General features: G+C 38.8%; 1 protein-coding gene across 3 annotated transcripts in view; it reads left to right on the top strand.

Annotated features, from left to right (window-relative positions):
* Window positions 1–16415, top strand: part of col16a1 (collagen, type XVI, alpha 1) — a 118999-nt gene that overhangs the window by 55407 nt on the left and 47177 nt on the right. For 2 of the 3 annotated variants that reach the window (XM_039820638.1, XM_039820637.1), the window contains 24 exons: window positions 127–180; window positions 2567–2617; window positions 2755–2877; window positions 3545–3586; window positions 3704–3769; window positions 3874–3918; window positions 4648–4692; window positions 7033–7086; window positions 7179–7232; window positions 7341–7394; window positions 7482–7526; window positions 7621–7674; window positions 7764–7799; window positions 7887–7949; window positions 8035–8106; window positions 8219–8272; window positions 8407–8451; window positions 9681–9725; window positions 9962–10015; window positions 10173–10226; window positions 10339–10389; window positions 10838–10927; window positions 11059–11094; window positions 11198–11242. In XM_039820638.1, the coding sequence (XP_039676572.1) occupies window positions 127–180; window positions 2567–2617; window positions 2755–2877; window positions 3545–3586; window positions 3704–3769; window positions 3874–3918; window positions 4648–4692; window positions 7033–7086; window positions 7179–7232; window positions 7341–7394; window positions 7482–7526; window positions 7621–7674; window positions 7764–7799; window positions 7887–7949; window positions 8035–8106; window positions 8219–8272; window positions 8407–8451; window positions 9681–9725; window positions 9962–10015; window positions 10173–10226; window positions 10339–10389; window positions 10838–10927; window positions 11059–11094; window positions 11198–11242 (1332 nt within the window). The remainder of the gene's footprint in view (window positions 1–126; window positions 181–2566; window positions 2618–2754; window positions 2878–3544; window positions 3587–3703; window positions 3770–3873; window positions 3919–4647; window positions 4693–7032; window positions 7087–7178; window positions 7233–7340; window positions 7395–7481; window positions 7527–7620; window positions 7675–7763; window positions 7800–7886; window positions 7950–8034; window positions 8107–8218; window positions 8273–8406; window positions 8452–9680; window positions 9726–9961; window positions 10016–10172; window positions 10227–10338; window positions 10390–10837; window positions 10928–11058; window positions 11095–11197; window positions 11243–16415) is intronic. The other variant, XM_039820639.1, reaches the window with a different exon arrangement.

Genomic DNA, 16415 nt, shown 5'->3' with positions numbered 1-16415 from the left:
ACTTTCATAAGACATGGCAGAAGAAGGAACAGGTTTGATCATTTTGAGGGTGACCCTTTGGTGGAGATGGGAGTGACTAGCCCTCGATTGGCAATAAACCAGTTCAACCTCAGTTCCTTCTTTCAGGGTATCCCTGGAAACGACGGGATACAGGGGAAACCGGGTATACCTGGATACAGCGTAAGTAAAAATAGAGAGTAAAGGAGGAGAGGCGCTACTGATTCAAGATCTGGGGCCTTATGTATGCAAAAGCACAAAATGAATGCATTTATCAGGAAGTAATATTAAAAAAATGCACACTTCATATGCATGTTCAGCCTGTCGTGCTTTTGGACTCAGATCTGTTTGTAATCTCAGAAGGTCTCATGTGTTCTAATTTACCTTAAGTAAGTGCAAGGGCAACATCAAAGGGGAGAAATGAGGTGGAGTGTTGTGAATGTAACTGTGGATTCTATACGGTGTCAGTTTTGTTACTTTCAAGTCTGCTGATGGCTTAATTTCATTAAAGGAAGCCAGCACTCAAGGAGAACTTCACCTTCAACACAGAAATTAAAGAAGTAGTTTAATGGAAGAAAGGAATGTGTGGAAAATCAGTAGACCACTCTGGAAACGATTTGAGACTGAACTTCTCTAGAAATAGAAACTCTCTGTAGAAAGTAGGGCTGGATCCGAATATTCAACAATTCGGATATTTGTTCATTGGGTAGGTATTCGATTTTCAATTTTGGCTTTTGAATATTAATTTTTTGTTTTGTTTTTCCATCAATACAGTAAGAAAGTTTAGATAGATTCAACTTTTGGAGAAACGCAACCCCGACGTCACACTGCGGTGGACACAGTCCCAACGGCGCACAACCCTGCCCCAATTACAAACACACTTATTTTTTACGATATTTTTGACCAAATACCTCGATATCGATAACGCAACGATATTGTAGTGTTGACTATTGGTGCTTTCACAAAATATTTGAGAATTTGAGAATAATGAGATTTTTTATAAATAATCATCAGTAATGTGGATATAATGACTAAGTGGGTAAAGGCATTAGAGAACATTGCACAGTGACTGATATACAATTATAGAGAACCTTCTTTAGAGCAAGTCTGTTAATGCATAAAATCTTGTGCCCGTAAAACAGCCAATAGCATGCAGCATGAAATAGCCTTTCTAGCTAATGGCTCCAGTTTGAACAATGTAAAATGGGTTTGTAATGACTAGGCCAGGTGCTATTGACACACACACTCTCAGTGGAAAGGGTCCCACTGCTTTGATAGAGAGCAGACCATCTTTCACAGTAAAATGAGTTGGGCTTTTGGAGTGAGCAGTTATATTTCAGAACTCAGTATAAACAGGCAGTGTAACACTGTGTAATTTGTGTCAGTTTTTTCTTTTTTAATGCACATATGCTGCATTTGTGTCTGCGTGTATGTGTTTGTAAATGTGTGGGCAGAGACAGTTATGTCTGTCTGTCATGCTCTCTTGGTGCAATGTTCTACTCTTTGAATTTAAAACTTTTCTGGTTCAGACTTGAGGTCTTGAGAGACTTTAATTACAGCTTCACAGTCTAATGACTGAAATGGGCACAGATTGTTGTTTTTTCGGCTATATATCTGCTATTGTTTTGTTTAACCAGTTTATATTTGTCACATATCTGTCTTTTTATGAGAATCAAGTAGCAGCATATAGTGTCAACATTGGGTTCATGTAGGAAATCGCTTTCTTTGGACCATAGAATCATACAAAACCTTTTTTTGGCGAGTGACATTTTTGACGCCAACTGAGCCTACTACAGAGAGCCTAATGGCAATAAACAGATGCTTGTTATGTGGTGCACTGAGCATAGGCCACTGTATTTTCATGTGAACATTAAGTTGGGTCTTTACAGAAAACATGATATAAAATAGGATTTTTGTAGGATTACTATGAAAAATGTACAAGGATTTACTATATAATGCACCAAAAAATGTGTTGTAATTGTAGAGTAAGGAAAAAGAGAAGTACGGCAGTTCTGAACTGAACAGGTCCCTTGGAGGAGGGGGGAAATTCTGCAACCTCAGTACTTGCTTGCTTTAACATTGTACTGAATGTGATGGTCCTACACAGACATATTGTTTGGAAAGGTTGTGACACTTTGTACCAGTTTTTTGTTGTTGTTGTTGTTCCCGTTTTTAGTGATAATAAAGTGTACCCCATCTAGTGTGTGAATTTGACAGACTCAGCAAATTGCAATACACATATGTATACTTAATTTTGTACGGCACTCAAAATTCATATTGGTGTTAATGACATAGGGTTATACAATAAGTTACATACAATTGGTATTAAAAGAGGTGTAGGTCACTGTCATGTCATTGTGCAATTGTGAAGTTGCAGAAGAAACCGTACTTTAACTTGCAACGCTGTCCTCGAACTGTATTTAGAGAGCATTGGGATACTTTCTTTGGGTTTGTCGAATGTGTCAGAAAAGAGCTGATTTTGACATTAAGGGTTTCCCTTAATTAATGTCTCTAATGCCAAGAAGGTAATACTAATGTTTTTTTTTTCATTTCCCTGCCCCTTCTCTAGAGCCTCATTGGACCACACCAGCTGCCTCAAGGAGATGTAGGGGATGGTGTTGTAAGTTAATGAGTCAAAATGCATTTTTGCGTTTTTATCTTGTTATCCTTTATTTTTGCTTTGCCAGTTTTTTGGCATGAAAACTATTGATCAGTGCATTTATTAATATGTATGCATGTGTGTGTTCTAAAACACAGGAGGGCTGTGAAGAAGGGGACTGTTCCCAAGGATCTCCAGGGGTGCCTGGCACAGCTGGTGCCAAGGAAGACAAAATAGACCAGGGCAAGCCAGGTGTAACCCCAGTGGACAGCTGTGACAAGGTGAGACTTGAAGGGAGTTTAGGAGTTTTTTTTGCCAATTCTCAATATCCAGAATCTTATGAAACGTCACTAGGTCAGCAGAGAGGACTATTGGGGCCACACCGACACCGATTGAGGATCTGGCCCAAAAGCGGCTTTTGACTAAAGCCACCAGCATCCGTAAAGACTCCACCCACCCATGACACAGCCTGTTCTCCCTCCTGCCCTCAGGCTGCGTTGCAGCACGACAAGACTGAAAAACAGCTTTTACCCAGCTTCTATCAGACTACTAAACTCATCTAAACACCTCTAAACTGTGTTTTACTATGCAAATGTGCAATACTATTTATTCATTTACAAGTGCAAAACATCACATAGTCGTACGGACAAATATTCTGCTGGAAATGATTTATTCTGTTTTTATATATATTCATAGAGCTCTATTTATTACACTGTTTTTATCTGTATTTTAAAAAGGAGCCATGCTCGTAATTTCGTTCATGCTTTACATTTCTGTTTTGCTGAATGGCAATAAAAGGAATCTTAATAGCGCAGTAAATGGCAATCCTTCATTTTGCATTATATTCAAGTTTTCATGGTCGTGATTTAAGTCGCTATCAGTCTGACATAATACAGTGGCAGCAGTATGGCTTTACACTGATAACTTTTTCTCCTGTCTGCTTTCCAGTGTCTGGAAAGACTGCAGAGAGAGCAGGCGACACAAGCAGTGGTCAGTTGACATCATTGTCATACACTAAGGACATGCACACCCACAAACACGCCCATGCATGCATGCACAGAGACGTACGTGCTCATTTCCTGACTGATTTATGTCTTTGCCTCATAGGATGACCGCCGAGGGACACCTGGAATTCCAGGAACTCCTGGATCACCAGGACAAAGAGGGGAGCCAGTAAGTCTGTGTTTTTTCATATATGTGTATCTTTGTCCAAGTATGCATATCAAAATGACTTTACAGAGTTAAGGATCACTTTTATGTCTTTATCTTCACTACAGGGTACACCAGGAGATAGAGGCCAAGCTGGAATACCAGGAAACATGGTGAGATTCAGCCACATAAATTCCTCTTGTCAAGCCATTCCAGACAGCTCAACTGGAATTCCAGTGGAGCTTATTTATAGTAGATAAACCTGAGTATTTTGCCATGGTTTAATTTAGGACACATATGTTCCTGTTATTGGCAAGACTAGAAAGCTGTAAATGTTTACTCTTATTCTGAAATCCTCATCTACTGTGTGGATGTGCCTGCAGTACATCCACACGTAATTATATGCAGATATTCTTTCCAAGTACTTTGATAACATATTTCTCCAACTTGCCACTCTGAAAACTCTATTATCAATCAAAAATATTTGAAACTATAAAGTGCGTTCTAATCACTGCCTTACATTAGTCAGTCTGTACTTCTGTGAGAAAAGATATATTCGATTTCTTTCTTTCTTTTTTAATTTTAGGACAGCACCGTTGGGTTTTTGTCTCAAAGCTTTAGATTTAAAGTGACTTGAGAGGAGCTTGTGTTTGCCACTTTCCATGATTTCACAGAGACCCCTACCGGTCTCAGTGAAAATGATGAACAATGTGGCCCAACACGCTAACCTCTTAAATACTTATTTACATTCTAGGTCTCTTGCAGTGTTTTTATTGTTCATTTAATTGTCAGCAACAAGTTTAAACTGGCTTTAACCATACAGTAGGTGTGAATTGATTTTATTTTCATCGCTAATGTTCATCTTGTCTCTGGTCTTCCTTTTCACTGTTTTCTGCCCACAGGGACCTCCTGGTTTCCCCGGTCCTCAGGGCCCATCTGGTTTACCTGTAAGTTTAATTCACACTTCTAACTTCCTTTTAATTTATTTCCTCTCTTATTGTCCTTTAATCAGTGATCATTTAATTAGGTAAAAGTACAAATAAAACAATGCAAGTACAAATCCTTCATTCAAAATATATATATAGTTTCTGTCTCCCCCATGAGGAATTCTGTGTAATGACAACAAAACTGTGGGCGCATCCACATGATACAAGCCTCTGTGATCGCGCACAGCCCCCAACCCTCCTCCACTAGCAGGACAGGAGGATTAAAAACACATGATGGACTCGTCAGAAGCAATAATTATCTTCACTCGATCTTCTGTGCGGGAAAGTCACCGGACGACACAATCTTCTGAACACAGCCATACTGAGAAATCCAGAGAGAGTTCTGTGGAGCTGGTAGTCTTAATTAGCTTTGTAGCAACTCATTTGGCAATGGCTTGAATGTAACAGACGTTTTATTAATATCAAAAAGTTATGCACTAAAGCTTTAAGCAAAAGTATAATCAGTTAAATGTACTTAAAGTATCAAAGTAAAAAATCCCAACAACGATATATGACAATATTTAATTGTTTAAGCTGATGCATCAATGCGTAAGATGCATTTCACTTTTGTAGGTCGAGGTCATTTTGTCTAATTTTATACAGTTTAGTGCATTTATACAGTTTAGTGCATTGATTCCAAACCTACAGGTGAATACAATTCATTTTTCTCAAATCTTTGCTTCTCTGTGTACTATAGGATCATTTTGTTTCCCTTTTGGGGCTTCAGACTGTTATTTAAATGGAAGACATCACTCTTTGGTTACTGCAAACAACTCCTGCAAAAAGGTTGTAAACCACTGGTTTAATATTAAAAAAATGCTATTAAATTTTAATGTAGAATCTTAATCTGAAAAGTGACTAGTGACTACAGCTGCCAAGAAATGTAGTGGGGTAAAGTACAAATGTTTTCCCTGAAATTAGAGAAAGTAGAAATATTCAGTAGCATTAGATAGCAATAGTAAAGTACAAGCACCTCAAAATTAAACAGGATTTGATGAATTGTACTGAGTTACTTTCCACCTATGATTTGAATATTTTATCTAATTCCATTTTTTCAAACACTCATGGTCTCATTTTTAAATTGAGCGGCCCTTGATTATGCCATCTCTCCGCTGTCCCTGCCTCTCTTTGTGGCTCTTTAATGAAGGTTATTTCAGATGAGGAAACAATTTGGCTGTCTCTTTCTCCAGTTGTTCAATTATTCCCCCGTCTATGTGATGGAGAGTGGGACTGCTGGGCAGACAGGGCCCCCAGCACCACCTTCCTCCTCACACAGATTTATTGTTTTCTGGGAATAGAGATGCTAAATGGATGAGCTGTGTGAGCACTACATGGAATCCATTTGCAGCGTAGTAGCACTTTATAGCAGGTGTTAGCCTCTGCTGTGTGCAGTAGTGTATCTGTTTAGACTGTTTGTGAGGGAGAGAAGTGTGACCCTGCTGATGAGTGTATTACTCATACCCAGTGGTGATGAAGCCACACACAATGATGAGCTGCTAATTAGTTTCTCCGCAATATGATCAATTACTAATTACAACCCTCGGTAAATACTCTGATAACCAATATCTCACAGTGTTATTCTTACCATTTTTTTGATGTTGAGTGCTATTTTTTTATTGTTTTATTCTTAAGGGACAATTCGTATTAATACACAGTTAACAGCCAATTATCAATCTCAGAAGCCACCATTTTAAAAGCACCCAGCTTCCATTGACTTTCTTTTATTCACTCTTTTTTATTTTATTTTTTAAATGTCTCTCTTTTCTTCCAGCACTCGTCTGTCTTCCGCTTACAGCAGCTGTTGCTTGGCTCGCACATGCATATTAATGTTTACATCAAAACAACATTTATTATTCACTTTGAGTTAAAATTCTATGCATTGCAGAAGTAAAGCCGGTCGTATTTGATCACACTACAGATACACTGCTCATATTTGTTTGATGTCTTAAAGAGATAGACGACTGGTAGAATTTGCACCTGAATCTGAAACACAATAATGGAGAGGGGGATAAAGAGGAGGGAAGCAACATTCACCAACCAACTAGGCAGAGCAGGCAATGTTCAGCCTCCGGATATCACCATCAGAGACCTGAATCACCATCCTAAAGCCTGATATGAGACGTAGAGCACAGGACAAAATTCAATGTAGGCACTCCCAAAGGGAGACAGCACAGGCCAGTTAGCTCTTTCCTCTCTTTGATATTGACTTGCCTTGTCCGTGACTCATTTCCACCAGACGAGCACATACATATACATCCTCTCCTTCATTTTCTAATCATTCCTCACTCCCATCATTCTCAGGGTCAGCAGGGTGAGGCAGGGTCACCCGGCCTCCCAGGAATGAAGGGCGAGCAGGTAAGTATCTGCCGATCAATTTCCCTGAAATCATAACACGGGAAAAAATGATTTCTTTCCCTGTTTGATTGATGGTATGATTCTCATCTAAGGGCTCTCCGGGAACATCCGGGTATCCAGGAAGCATGGGACCACCTGGACTTCCTGTAAGTTACTGCCTCATTATGAAGAAAGTATGGGGTTGACAGCAGTCTGACAGCTTTAATGAAGGGAGGGGTGGTTACATTGATTAAGTGTCTATATGTATTCGTCAGGGACTGAAGGGCGAACGTGGGACCCCAGGAAGCACTGGTCAGAAAGGAGAATCAGTAAGCCATTACACCATCAATGTTACACAATATGCATCCGGAGCTAGTGTTGCATATTACTGGCTAACATTTCCTTCCCCTCTGTAGGGTTCCCCGGGTAACCCTGGGTACCAAGGACAGGCTGGCTCACCGGTGAGTGTTTCATCACACATTTTGCTCGGCAAAATTTCGAGCCTTGTGTTTATTATCAAAACTGAGAATAATTTGAGCCAATCTGTGTGTGCAGGGCATCAAAGGAGACACGGGACCAGCAGGGCCTGTCGGTGCCAAAGGGGATCAGGTTTGTATGAAACATATATGCACATAATAGAAAAAATTTGACTATTAGAAACAAAACCCATATTCATATGTTGCTCTTTTTATTTGAAGGGTTTCCAAGGACAACCAGGTTTCCCAGGACCACCAGTATGTAAATGTTGTAACCCCTCTATTGCTGATTCTTCTCTTTGGAATAGTTGAAGTGACTTTGTTTGTTACTGTGCTTGTTTTTAGGGTGCACCAGGTCCTGCCGGCAAAACTGGAAGGGATGGGGTCCCTGGGCTCAAAGGTGAAAAGGTGAGTAAAAATCGCACATTTCAGCACATTTATTTTTTGCGTCAAAAATTATAATTTGTTGTACTGAACATCCCTGCTTTCAAAGGGCAATGGTGGTGCTCAAGGCTCTCAGGGATCAACTGGATCTCCAGGCTCACCAGGCTCCCCTGGGCTGATGGTATATGCATGTTATATTACTGTATATTATCCACATTTGACCCATTCCAACATATCTGTGAACTGTGTACTGTTCGTAACCCTCATTTGCTCTCTCTGTCTGTGTTTGCCAGGGCCCCCCTGGCATTGAGGGATTGGATGGAAAAGATGGGAAACCAGGGCTGCGGGCAAGTAATACACAGACATGCACACACACAAGCATATTATCCAGACACACAATGAGGCCGTGCTATAGTTGGTATAGTTAAATACATGCATATAACAGTTGACATGTGGCCATGGCTATTTTTTCCGTTGTCAGGGAGACGCAGGCCCTCCAGGCCCAGCAGGACCACGAGGAATCCCAGTAAGTATCACTTCTGACATCTACATGACCTGATTTGATTCTCTATCTATCCAGTGCAAAAAGAAGTATACTTTACATATCCTGAACATCGAATGCAATTCAAACCACATCTTAATATGGAAAATAATGCATTTCTTTGTGCCAATCCATGTATTTTGAAAGCATGCATTTAGAGTTCAACAGTTTCGGAAAATAAAGAAATAAGATTTGAATTCATCATGTGTCTGAATCTGTTCCTTCAGTCATATATACTGAGACTTTTAGCCAGCCTAGTTGCTTGACTTTTCCTCTAGCACCACCATGAGGTTCAAATCGAGTAAATTGTCTCAACAACTATTGATGTTTTGCCATGAAGGTTGGTAGAGACATTGATGTCCCACTTAGGATTATTTGTAATCATTAATCCTAACGCATCATCAGCTACTTCGGTTTATGACCAAATACCTGTTAAATGATTACATTTCCATCAGCCCCAGCTTTACTTTGTGTTGAGTGCAAATTAGCAAATGTTAGCATGCTAGCATCTTAAACTAAGATGTGTTAGCATTTAGCTCTGAAGTCTAAATACAGCCTCACAGAGCCATTAGCATGGCTCAAGAAAGCATGGAATCATTTAGAGATAGACGTAAATGTGTTGTTCTTAACATTCACATCCTCAGATATTTTTCACAGATGATTTAATCTGGTAGGCATACTTTTTCATATAATGCATTAGAATTGTATTGCCAAGGCTCACCTTGAGTTTGACAAAGAGCAAACTAGTATGCAAATCAGCCTGCATGACTAAACCTTTTTCATTGAAAACCTATCCAAAGCTCTTAATGGAGAGATGAATTGCCAACGATGGGTGGATTTAGCTGTGCTCTTGAGATTGTGACTTGCATTTTGAATTGAAAATGAATGCATATGTATAGAAAAGTTTCAATACAGGTCAAGATGGGCATGATCGTCTTAATTCTTGACTTGTGTAACTTTACCAACTGGTCAAATTAGCGTGGACCGTTACTCGTGTATGTGCAATCACAGCAGAGATAGTCAGTCAGCTTCTCTCCCTCCCTCCCTTCTCTTTCTTTTTTATTTCTCTCACTCACTCTCTGTATCTCAGTTTGTCTTCTCCCCAAGAGCAGGTGTTCAGGATTTCAAAGACACGTCTGCCTGTTCTTTGGCAGCCTCGACTTTGTGAATTTTGATACTGTACCAATCTCATTCTCTTTGATGTCTCTCCTCAGGGATTCAAAGGGAAAACTGGCCATGCTGGCTTCCCTGGACAGAAGGTTAGCCAACAACCCATTGCTTTACCATCACACTATGGCTGTCTGTTTGTCTACTTACCATTGCTGTCTGTTGCTTGTGCATTAGGCCAAGTTATTTCGTCAAACTGATAATTGTGTCATGAGAGAAGCCTGGGTGTTATTACTGTGCTACCTCATTGTTTTCAGTCTCCACTAATAGAAGCATTCCACACATGCTTCCTCCATTGCCTTTCATTACTTTCTTATTTCTCCTTCAGGGTGAAGCTGGACCTTCTGGTCCACCTGGACCACCAGGCAGGCTGGGACACGACGTGAGTATTTTTTCTTTCTATCATTAGCCCAAGAGGATTTAAATAAACAATAAAGTGCACATCTATAATCTGTGTGTACATGCACAAAGCAAGAGTATATATATCATAGTCAGTTAAACCCTGGAAGTTTTTAAAGGTTAGCCTATGACCTTTCCAGGGTGATCCCGGGACCCCAGGAGCTCAGGGACGACCTGGACCCCCCGGCCACCTTGTAAGTTCACTGCCCTTTTTAACCTTACACTGTACACGTATGTTCTGTTGATGTTGTGTCATATATGTCATTGTGTTAAACTCAAACACTGTGTGTTTACTTTCCTTGTTAGGGTTCTACAGGTCCAGCTGGACCACCAGGACCTCCTGGTCCATCAGGAGTGGTAAGAGCAATGTTGTGAAACATGACTCATATTTTTAATAAACAAGAAATGGATTAGCTGAAGGGGAAAATGGGTTGTTTCAGTAGCCAAATATGTGTGAGAACAGAATATAATGCAGAAAATAGTGACCCTTACCCATGACAAATAATATGAACATTAATTATGATTCCAGTAAATAAAAAATAACAGGAGCTATGAGATAGATGACCAGAGATAAGTATATGGTATCTTAATTTAAAGATGCACAAGTTGAAATGAATGTGCCCATATGTATGTGTGTGTGTGTGTGTGTGTGTGTGTGTGTGTGTGTGTGTGTGTGTGTGTGTGTGTGTGTGTGTGTGTGTGTGTGTGTGCGCGCGTGTGCATGTGTGTGTGATACAATTGGATTTCTGTCCTGCTGAAGTGCAAGAGAATCTAACATACTAAATTCTCCATCTCCCCTCTGTAGGGTATAAAAGGAGATAAGGGCCAAGCTGGTGAGAGGGGTCTTCCAGGGATGGGAGGAGCCCCAGGACCACCCGGGCACCCAGGGCTCATAGTTAGTACCTCTCAACTTATGTCTAAATCCAAATTTAGCCCCCCAAAATGTAATTAAACCGTCCTTTAAGCTGCTACTCTGCAACATATCTCGCTTAACATTTTTCCTACTACTTTGACTTTGTCTTTTAGGGAGAGCCAGGTAGTGATGGTGTCCCTGGTAAAGATGTGAGTAATGTCTGGGCGTGGTGTTTGTCCCCATAAAAGTATAATGGAGAGAGATCGATGTGGTGATGTGCATATTTCATTCCTTTTGTCTTTGTTTCGACAGGGAACGGTAGGCCTACCAGGGGACAACGGGCAGCCAGGTCAAAAGGTAAAAGCTGACTCGGTACAGTACAGTATATTATGGGAGTGTGTGTGTGTGTGTGTGTGTGTGTGTGTGTGTGTGTGTGTGTGTGTGTGTGTGTGTGTGTGTGTGTGTGTGTGTGTGTGTGTGTATGTGTGTGTGTGTGTGGTCAAGCCGAGCATCATCCATCCGTTACCTCCGCAGACCCTCTGAATACATGGAAATGCCCCCGTTTTCTGTTCCTTTTAGCTTATTGAGACTTAAGCCTGTGCACTATGGTGCTGAACACGCTTGATCTCTCCATTTCCGCCCACTCAGCACCCACACTTAACACAGTCATCAGTTCACTAACCCTCCGACCCTCTCAACGACACCCTCCTTCCTCCTCACCTCACTTCACCCCTCTCCAAACTGGCAGTCAGCCGCCTGCTAGCCCTCTATAGCTGTAGAGCCTGTTGGATATCTCTTTAGACACAGTCTTACAGTACTGTAGGTGGATGCAGTGATAAAGTTATTCTCTGCCTCTGGGATAATGCTATTAAGCCTGAGGGGAGATGCTAGATGAGGCTATTTGTCACACTGACAGGACGGCTTTGTCAGGGGTTTAGCTGCATAGAAGAGGAGAACTGAGGAAAAGGCAAGAACAGACTCCTCTATTCTTCTTCCTCCTCTCTATTTCAAGAGCCGCTTGTCTGTCGTTGATGTGTAAACATTAGACGTCCATTATGGGCTGCTTTGTCCTTGATAAATCACTGTCGCTAATGTAGCAGGTATTTAAACAACCTGAATGGTGGGCTCAGTAGTGTGGAAAGTGATATAGACGTAGCCAAAAGCTGTCTGAAAGGCCCGGCTTCTTCTGCTGTGAGTTATGATTGATAATAATCTGCATATGCATCTCAGTTATCATTGCATCATTATTATGACATTTTTAATAGAATATAATAGATGTTTATTGTCATTTGGACAGGTACAAGGCCATACAAGTAGATTGGAATTACGGCATTGGTCTTAGAGTCAGTTCTACAAAAAATATAAGAATACATTTTTTTCGACTATAGTTTTATTTGTTTTTTTGGCATATTTTATTTGTTTCAAATATATTTTCCTATATGTCATTGGAGCTATATTATTTCCACCTCACTTACACTTCATCGTTAATGTTTATTTTATCACTTTTTTCGACATACTATACTATGACTTTTTTTCGACATACTATACTATGGCATTTTTGTGACTTTTTTCGACATACTATTGAGGAAGTAGTGCTAACCATTAGGCCACTGTGCTGCTTTCCTTTACTATGACTTTTTTCGACATACTATACTATGGCTTTTTTGTGACTTTTTTCGACATACTATACTAGGACCTTTTGTTACAAATTGTTGACATAGTATACTATGACTTTTCTTTACAAATTAATGACATGCTATACTATGACTTTTTTTCAAAATACTATACTATGGCTTTTTTGTAACATTTTTCGACATACTATTGAGGAAACAGTGCTAACCATTGGGCCACTGTGCTGCTTTCCTTTACTATGACTTTTTTCGACATATTATACTATGACATTTATTCAAAATTTTCGACATGCTATACTATGATGTTTTTGTGACTTTTTTCGACATACTATTGAGGCAACAGTGCTAACCATTGGGCCACTTTGCCGCTTTCCTTTACTATGGCTTTTTTCGACATACTATACTATGACTTTTTTGTGACTTTTTTCGACATACTTTTGAGGCAGTAGTGCTAACCATTGGGCCACTGTGCTGCTTTCCTTTACTATGACTTTTTTCAACATATTATACTATGACTTTTTTTTCAACATACTATACTATGGCTTTTTTGTGACTTTTTTCGATATACTATTGAGGAAATAGTGCTAACCATTGGGCCACTGTGCTGCTTTCCTTTACTATGACTTTTTTCGACATACTATACTATGACTTTTTTTCTAAATTTTTCAACATGCTATGACTTTTGCCTTTTTTTTTATATTGTACAATACTTTATGGATTCGAACTCTGTACCTTCTTGCTATGAGGTAACAGTGCTAACCATTGGGCCATCTTGTTGCTTTCTTATTCTTGGAATGTTTTGTGACTTTTTTCTACATACTATACTATGACTTTTTTTTCAACATGCTATACTATGGCTTTTTTGTGACTTTTTTCGATGTACTATTGAGGCAACAGTGCTAACCATTGGGCCACTGTGCTGCTTTCCTTTACTATGACTTTTTTCAACATACCATACTTTGACATTATTTCAAAATTTTCGACATGCTATACTATGATGTTTTTGTGACTTTTTTCGACATACTATTGAGGAAGTAGTGCTAACCTTTGGGCCGCTGTGATGCTTTCCTTCACTATGACATTTTTTCCACATGCTATACTATGACTTTTTTTCGACATGCTATAATATGATGTTTTTGTGACTTTTTTTCGACATACTATTGAGGCAACAGTGCTAACCATTGGGCCACTGTGCTGTTTTCCTTTACTATGACTTTTTTCGACATACTATACTACGATACTATATACAAAAATTTTCGACATGCTATACTATGACATTTTTTCGACATGCTATACTATGGCTTTTTTGTGACTTTTTTCGACATACTATTGAGGAAGTAGTGCTAACCATTGGGCCACTGTACTGCTTTCCTTTACTATGACTTTATTTGACATACTATACTATGACTTTTTTTTTAAATTTTCGACATGCTATACTATGATGTTTTTGTGACTTTTTTCGACATACTGTTGAGGAAGTAGTGCTAACCATTGGGCCACTGTGCTGCTTTCCTTTACTATGACTTTTTTTCTGAATTTTTTAACATGCTATACTATGACTTTTTTTCGACATACTATACTATGGCTTTTTTGTGACTTTTTTCGACCTACTATTGAGGAAATAGTGCTAACCATTGGGCCACTGTGCTGCTTTCCTTTGCTATGACTTTTTTCGACATACTATACTATGACTTTTTTTCTAAATTTTTCAACATGCTATACTATGACATTTTTTCGACATGCTATACTAAGGCTTTTTTGTGACTTTTTTGGGCATACTATTGAAGCAAAAGTGCTAACCTTTGGGCCGCTGTGCTGCTTTCCTTCACTATGACATTTTTTCCACATGCTATACTATGGCTTTTTTGTGACTTTTTTCGACATACTATTGAGGAAGTAGTGCTAACCATTGGGCCACTGTACTGCTTTCCTTTACTATGACTTTATTCGACATAATATACTATGACTTATTTTTTAAATTTTCGACATGCTATACTATGACATTTTTTCGACATGCTATACTATGATGTTTTTGTGACTTTTTTCGACATACTATTGAGGAAGTAGTACTAACCATTGGGCCACTGTGCTGCTTTCCTTTACTATGACTTTTTTTCTAAATTTTTCAACATGCTATACTATGACTTTTTTTCGACATACTATACTATGGCTTTTTTATGACTTTTTTCGACATACTATTGAGAAAATAGTGCAAACCATTGGGCCACTGTGCTACTTTCCTTTACTATGACTTTTTTCGACATACTATACTAGGACTTTTTTTCAAAATTTTTCAACATGCCATAAGACTTTTTTTTTATATGATACTATACTTCATGGATTTGAACTCTGTACCTTCTTGCTGTGAGGCAACAGTGCTAACCTTTGGGGCATCGTGTTGCTTCCTTAAGCTTGGAATTTTTTGTGACTTTTTTCATCATACTATACTATGACTTTTTTTCGACATACTATACTATGTCTTTTTTGTGACTTTTTTCGACATACTATTGAGACAACAGTGCTAACCAATGGCCACTGTGCTGCTTTCCTTTACTATGACTTTTTTCAACATACTATACTTTGACATTTTTTCAACATTTTCGACATGCTATACTATGACATTTTTTCGACATGCTATACTATGATGTTGTTGTGACTTTTTTCGACATACTATTGAGGAAGTAGTGCTAACCATTGGGCCACTGTGCTGCTTTCCTTTACTATGACTTTTTTCAACATACTATACTATGACTTTTTTTCTAAATTTTTCAACATGCTATACTATGACATTTTTTCGACATGCTATACTAAGGCTTTTTTGTGACTTTTTTCGACATACTATTGAAGCAACAGTGCTAACCTTTGGGCCGCTGTGCTGCTTTCCTTCACTATGACATTTTTTCCACATGCTATACTATGGCTTTTTTGTGACTTTTTTCGACATACTATTGAGGAAGTAGTGTTAACCAATGGCCACTGTACTGCTTTCCTTTACTATGACTTTATTCGACATACTATACTATGACTTTTTTTTTTAAATTTTCGACATGCTATACTATGATGTTTTTGTGACTTTTTTCGACATACTGTTGAGGAAGTAGTGCTAACCATTGGGCCACTGTGCTGCTTTCCTTTACTATGACTTTTTTTCTAAATTTTTTAACATGCTATACTATGACTTTTTTTCGACATACTATACTATGGCTTTTTTGTGACTTTTTTCGACCTACTATTGAGGAAATAGTGCTAACCATTGGGCCACTGTGCTGCTTTCCTTTACTATGACTTTTTTCGACATACTATACTATGACTTATTTTTTAAATTTTCGACATACTATACTATGACATTTTTTCGACATGCTATACTATGATGTTTTTGTGACTTTTTTCGACATACTATTGAGGAAGTAGTGCTAACCATTGGGCCACTGTGCTGCTTTCCTTTACTATGACTTTTTTTCTAAATTTTTCAACATGCTATACTATGACTTTTTTTCGACATACTATACTATGGCTTTTTTATGACTTTTTTCGACATACTATTGAGGAAGTAGTGCTAAACATTGGGCCACTGTGCTGCTTTCCTTTACTATGACTGTTTTCGACATACTATACTAGGACTTTTTTTCAAAATTATTCAACATCCCATGAGACTTTTTTTTTTATATGGTACTATACTTCATGGATTCAAACTCTGTACCTTCTTGCTGTGAGGCAACAGTGCTAACCATTGGGCCATCGTGTTGCTTCCTTAATTCTGGAATTTTTTGTGACTTTTTTCAACATACTGTACTATGACTTTTTTTCGACATACTATACTATGTCCTTTCGTGACTTTTTTCGACATACTATTGAGACAACAGTGCTAACCATTGGGCCACTGTGCTGCTTTCCTTTAC

This window comes from Perca fluviatilis, chromosome 13 (genome assembly GCF_010015445.1).
Source record: "Perca fluviatilis chromosome 13, GENO_Pfluv_1.0, whole genome shotgun sequence".
Classification (NCBI taxonomy): Eukaryota; Metazoa; Chordata; class Actinopteri; order Perciformes; family Percidae; genus Perca; species Perca fluviatilis.
Note: the sequence above shows the minus strand (reverse complement) of the source record. Positions and strands in the feature narration are given on the sequence as shown.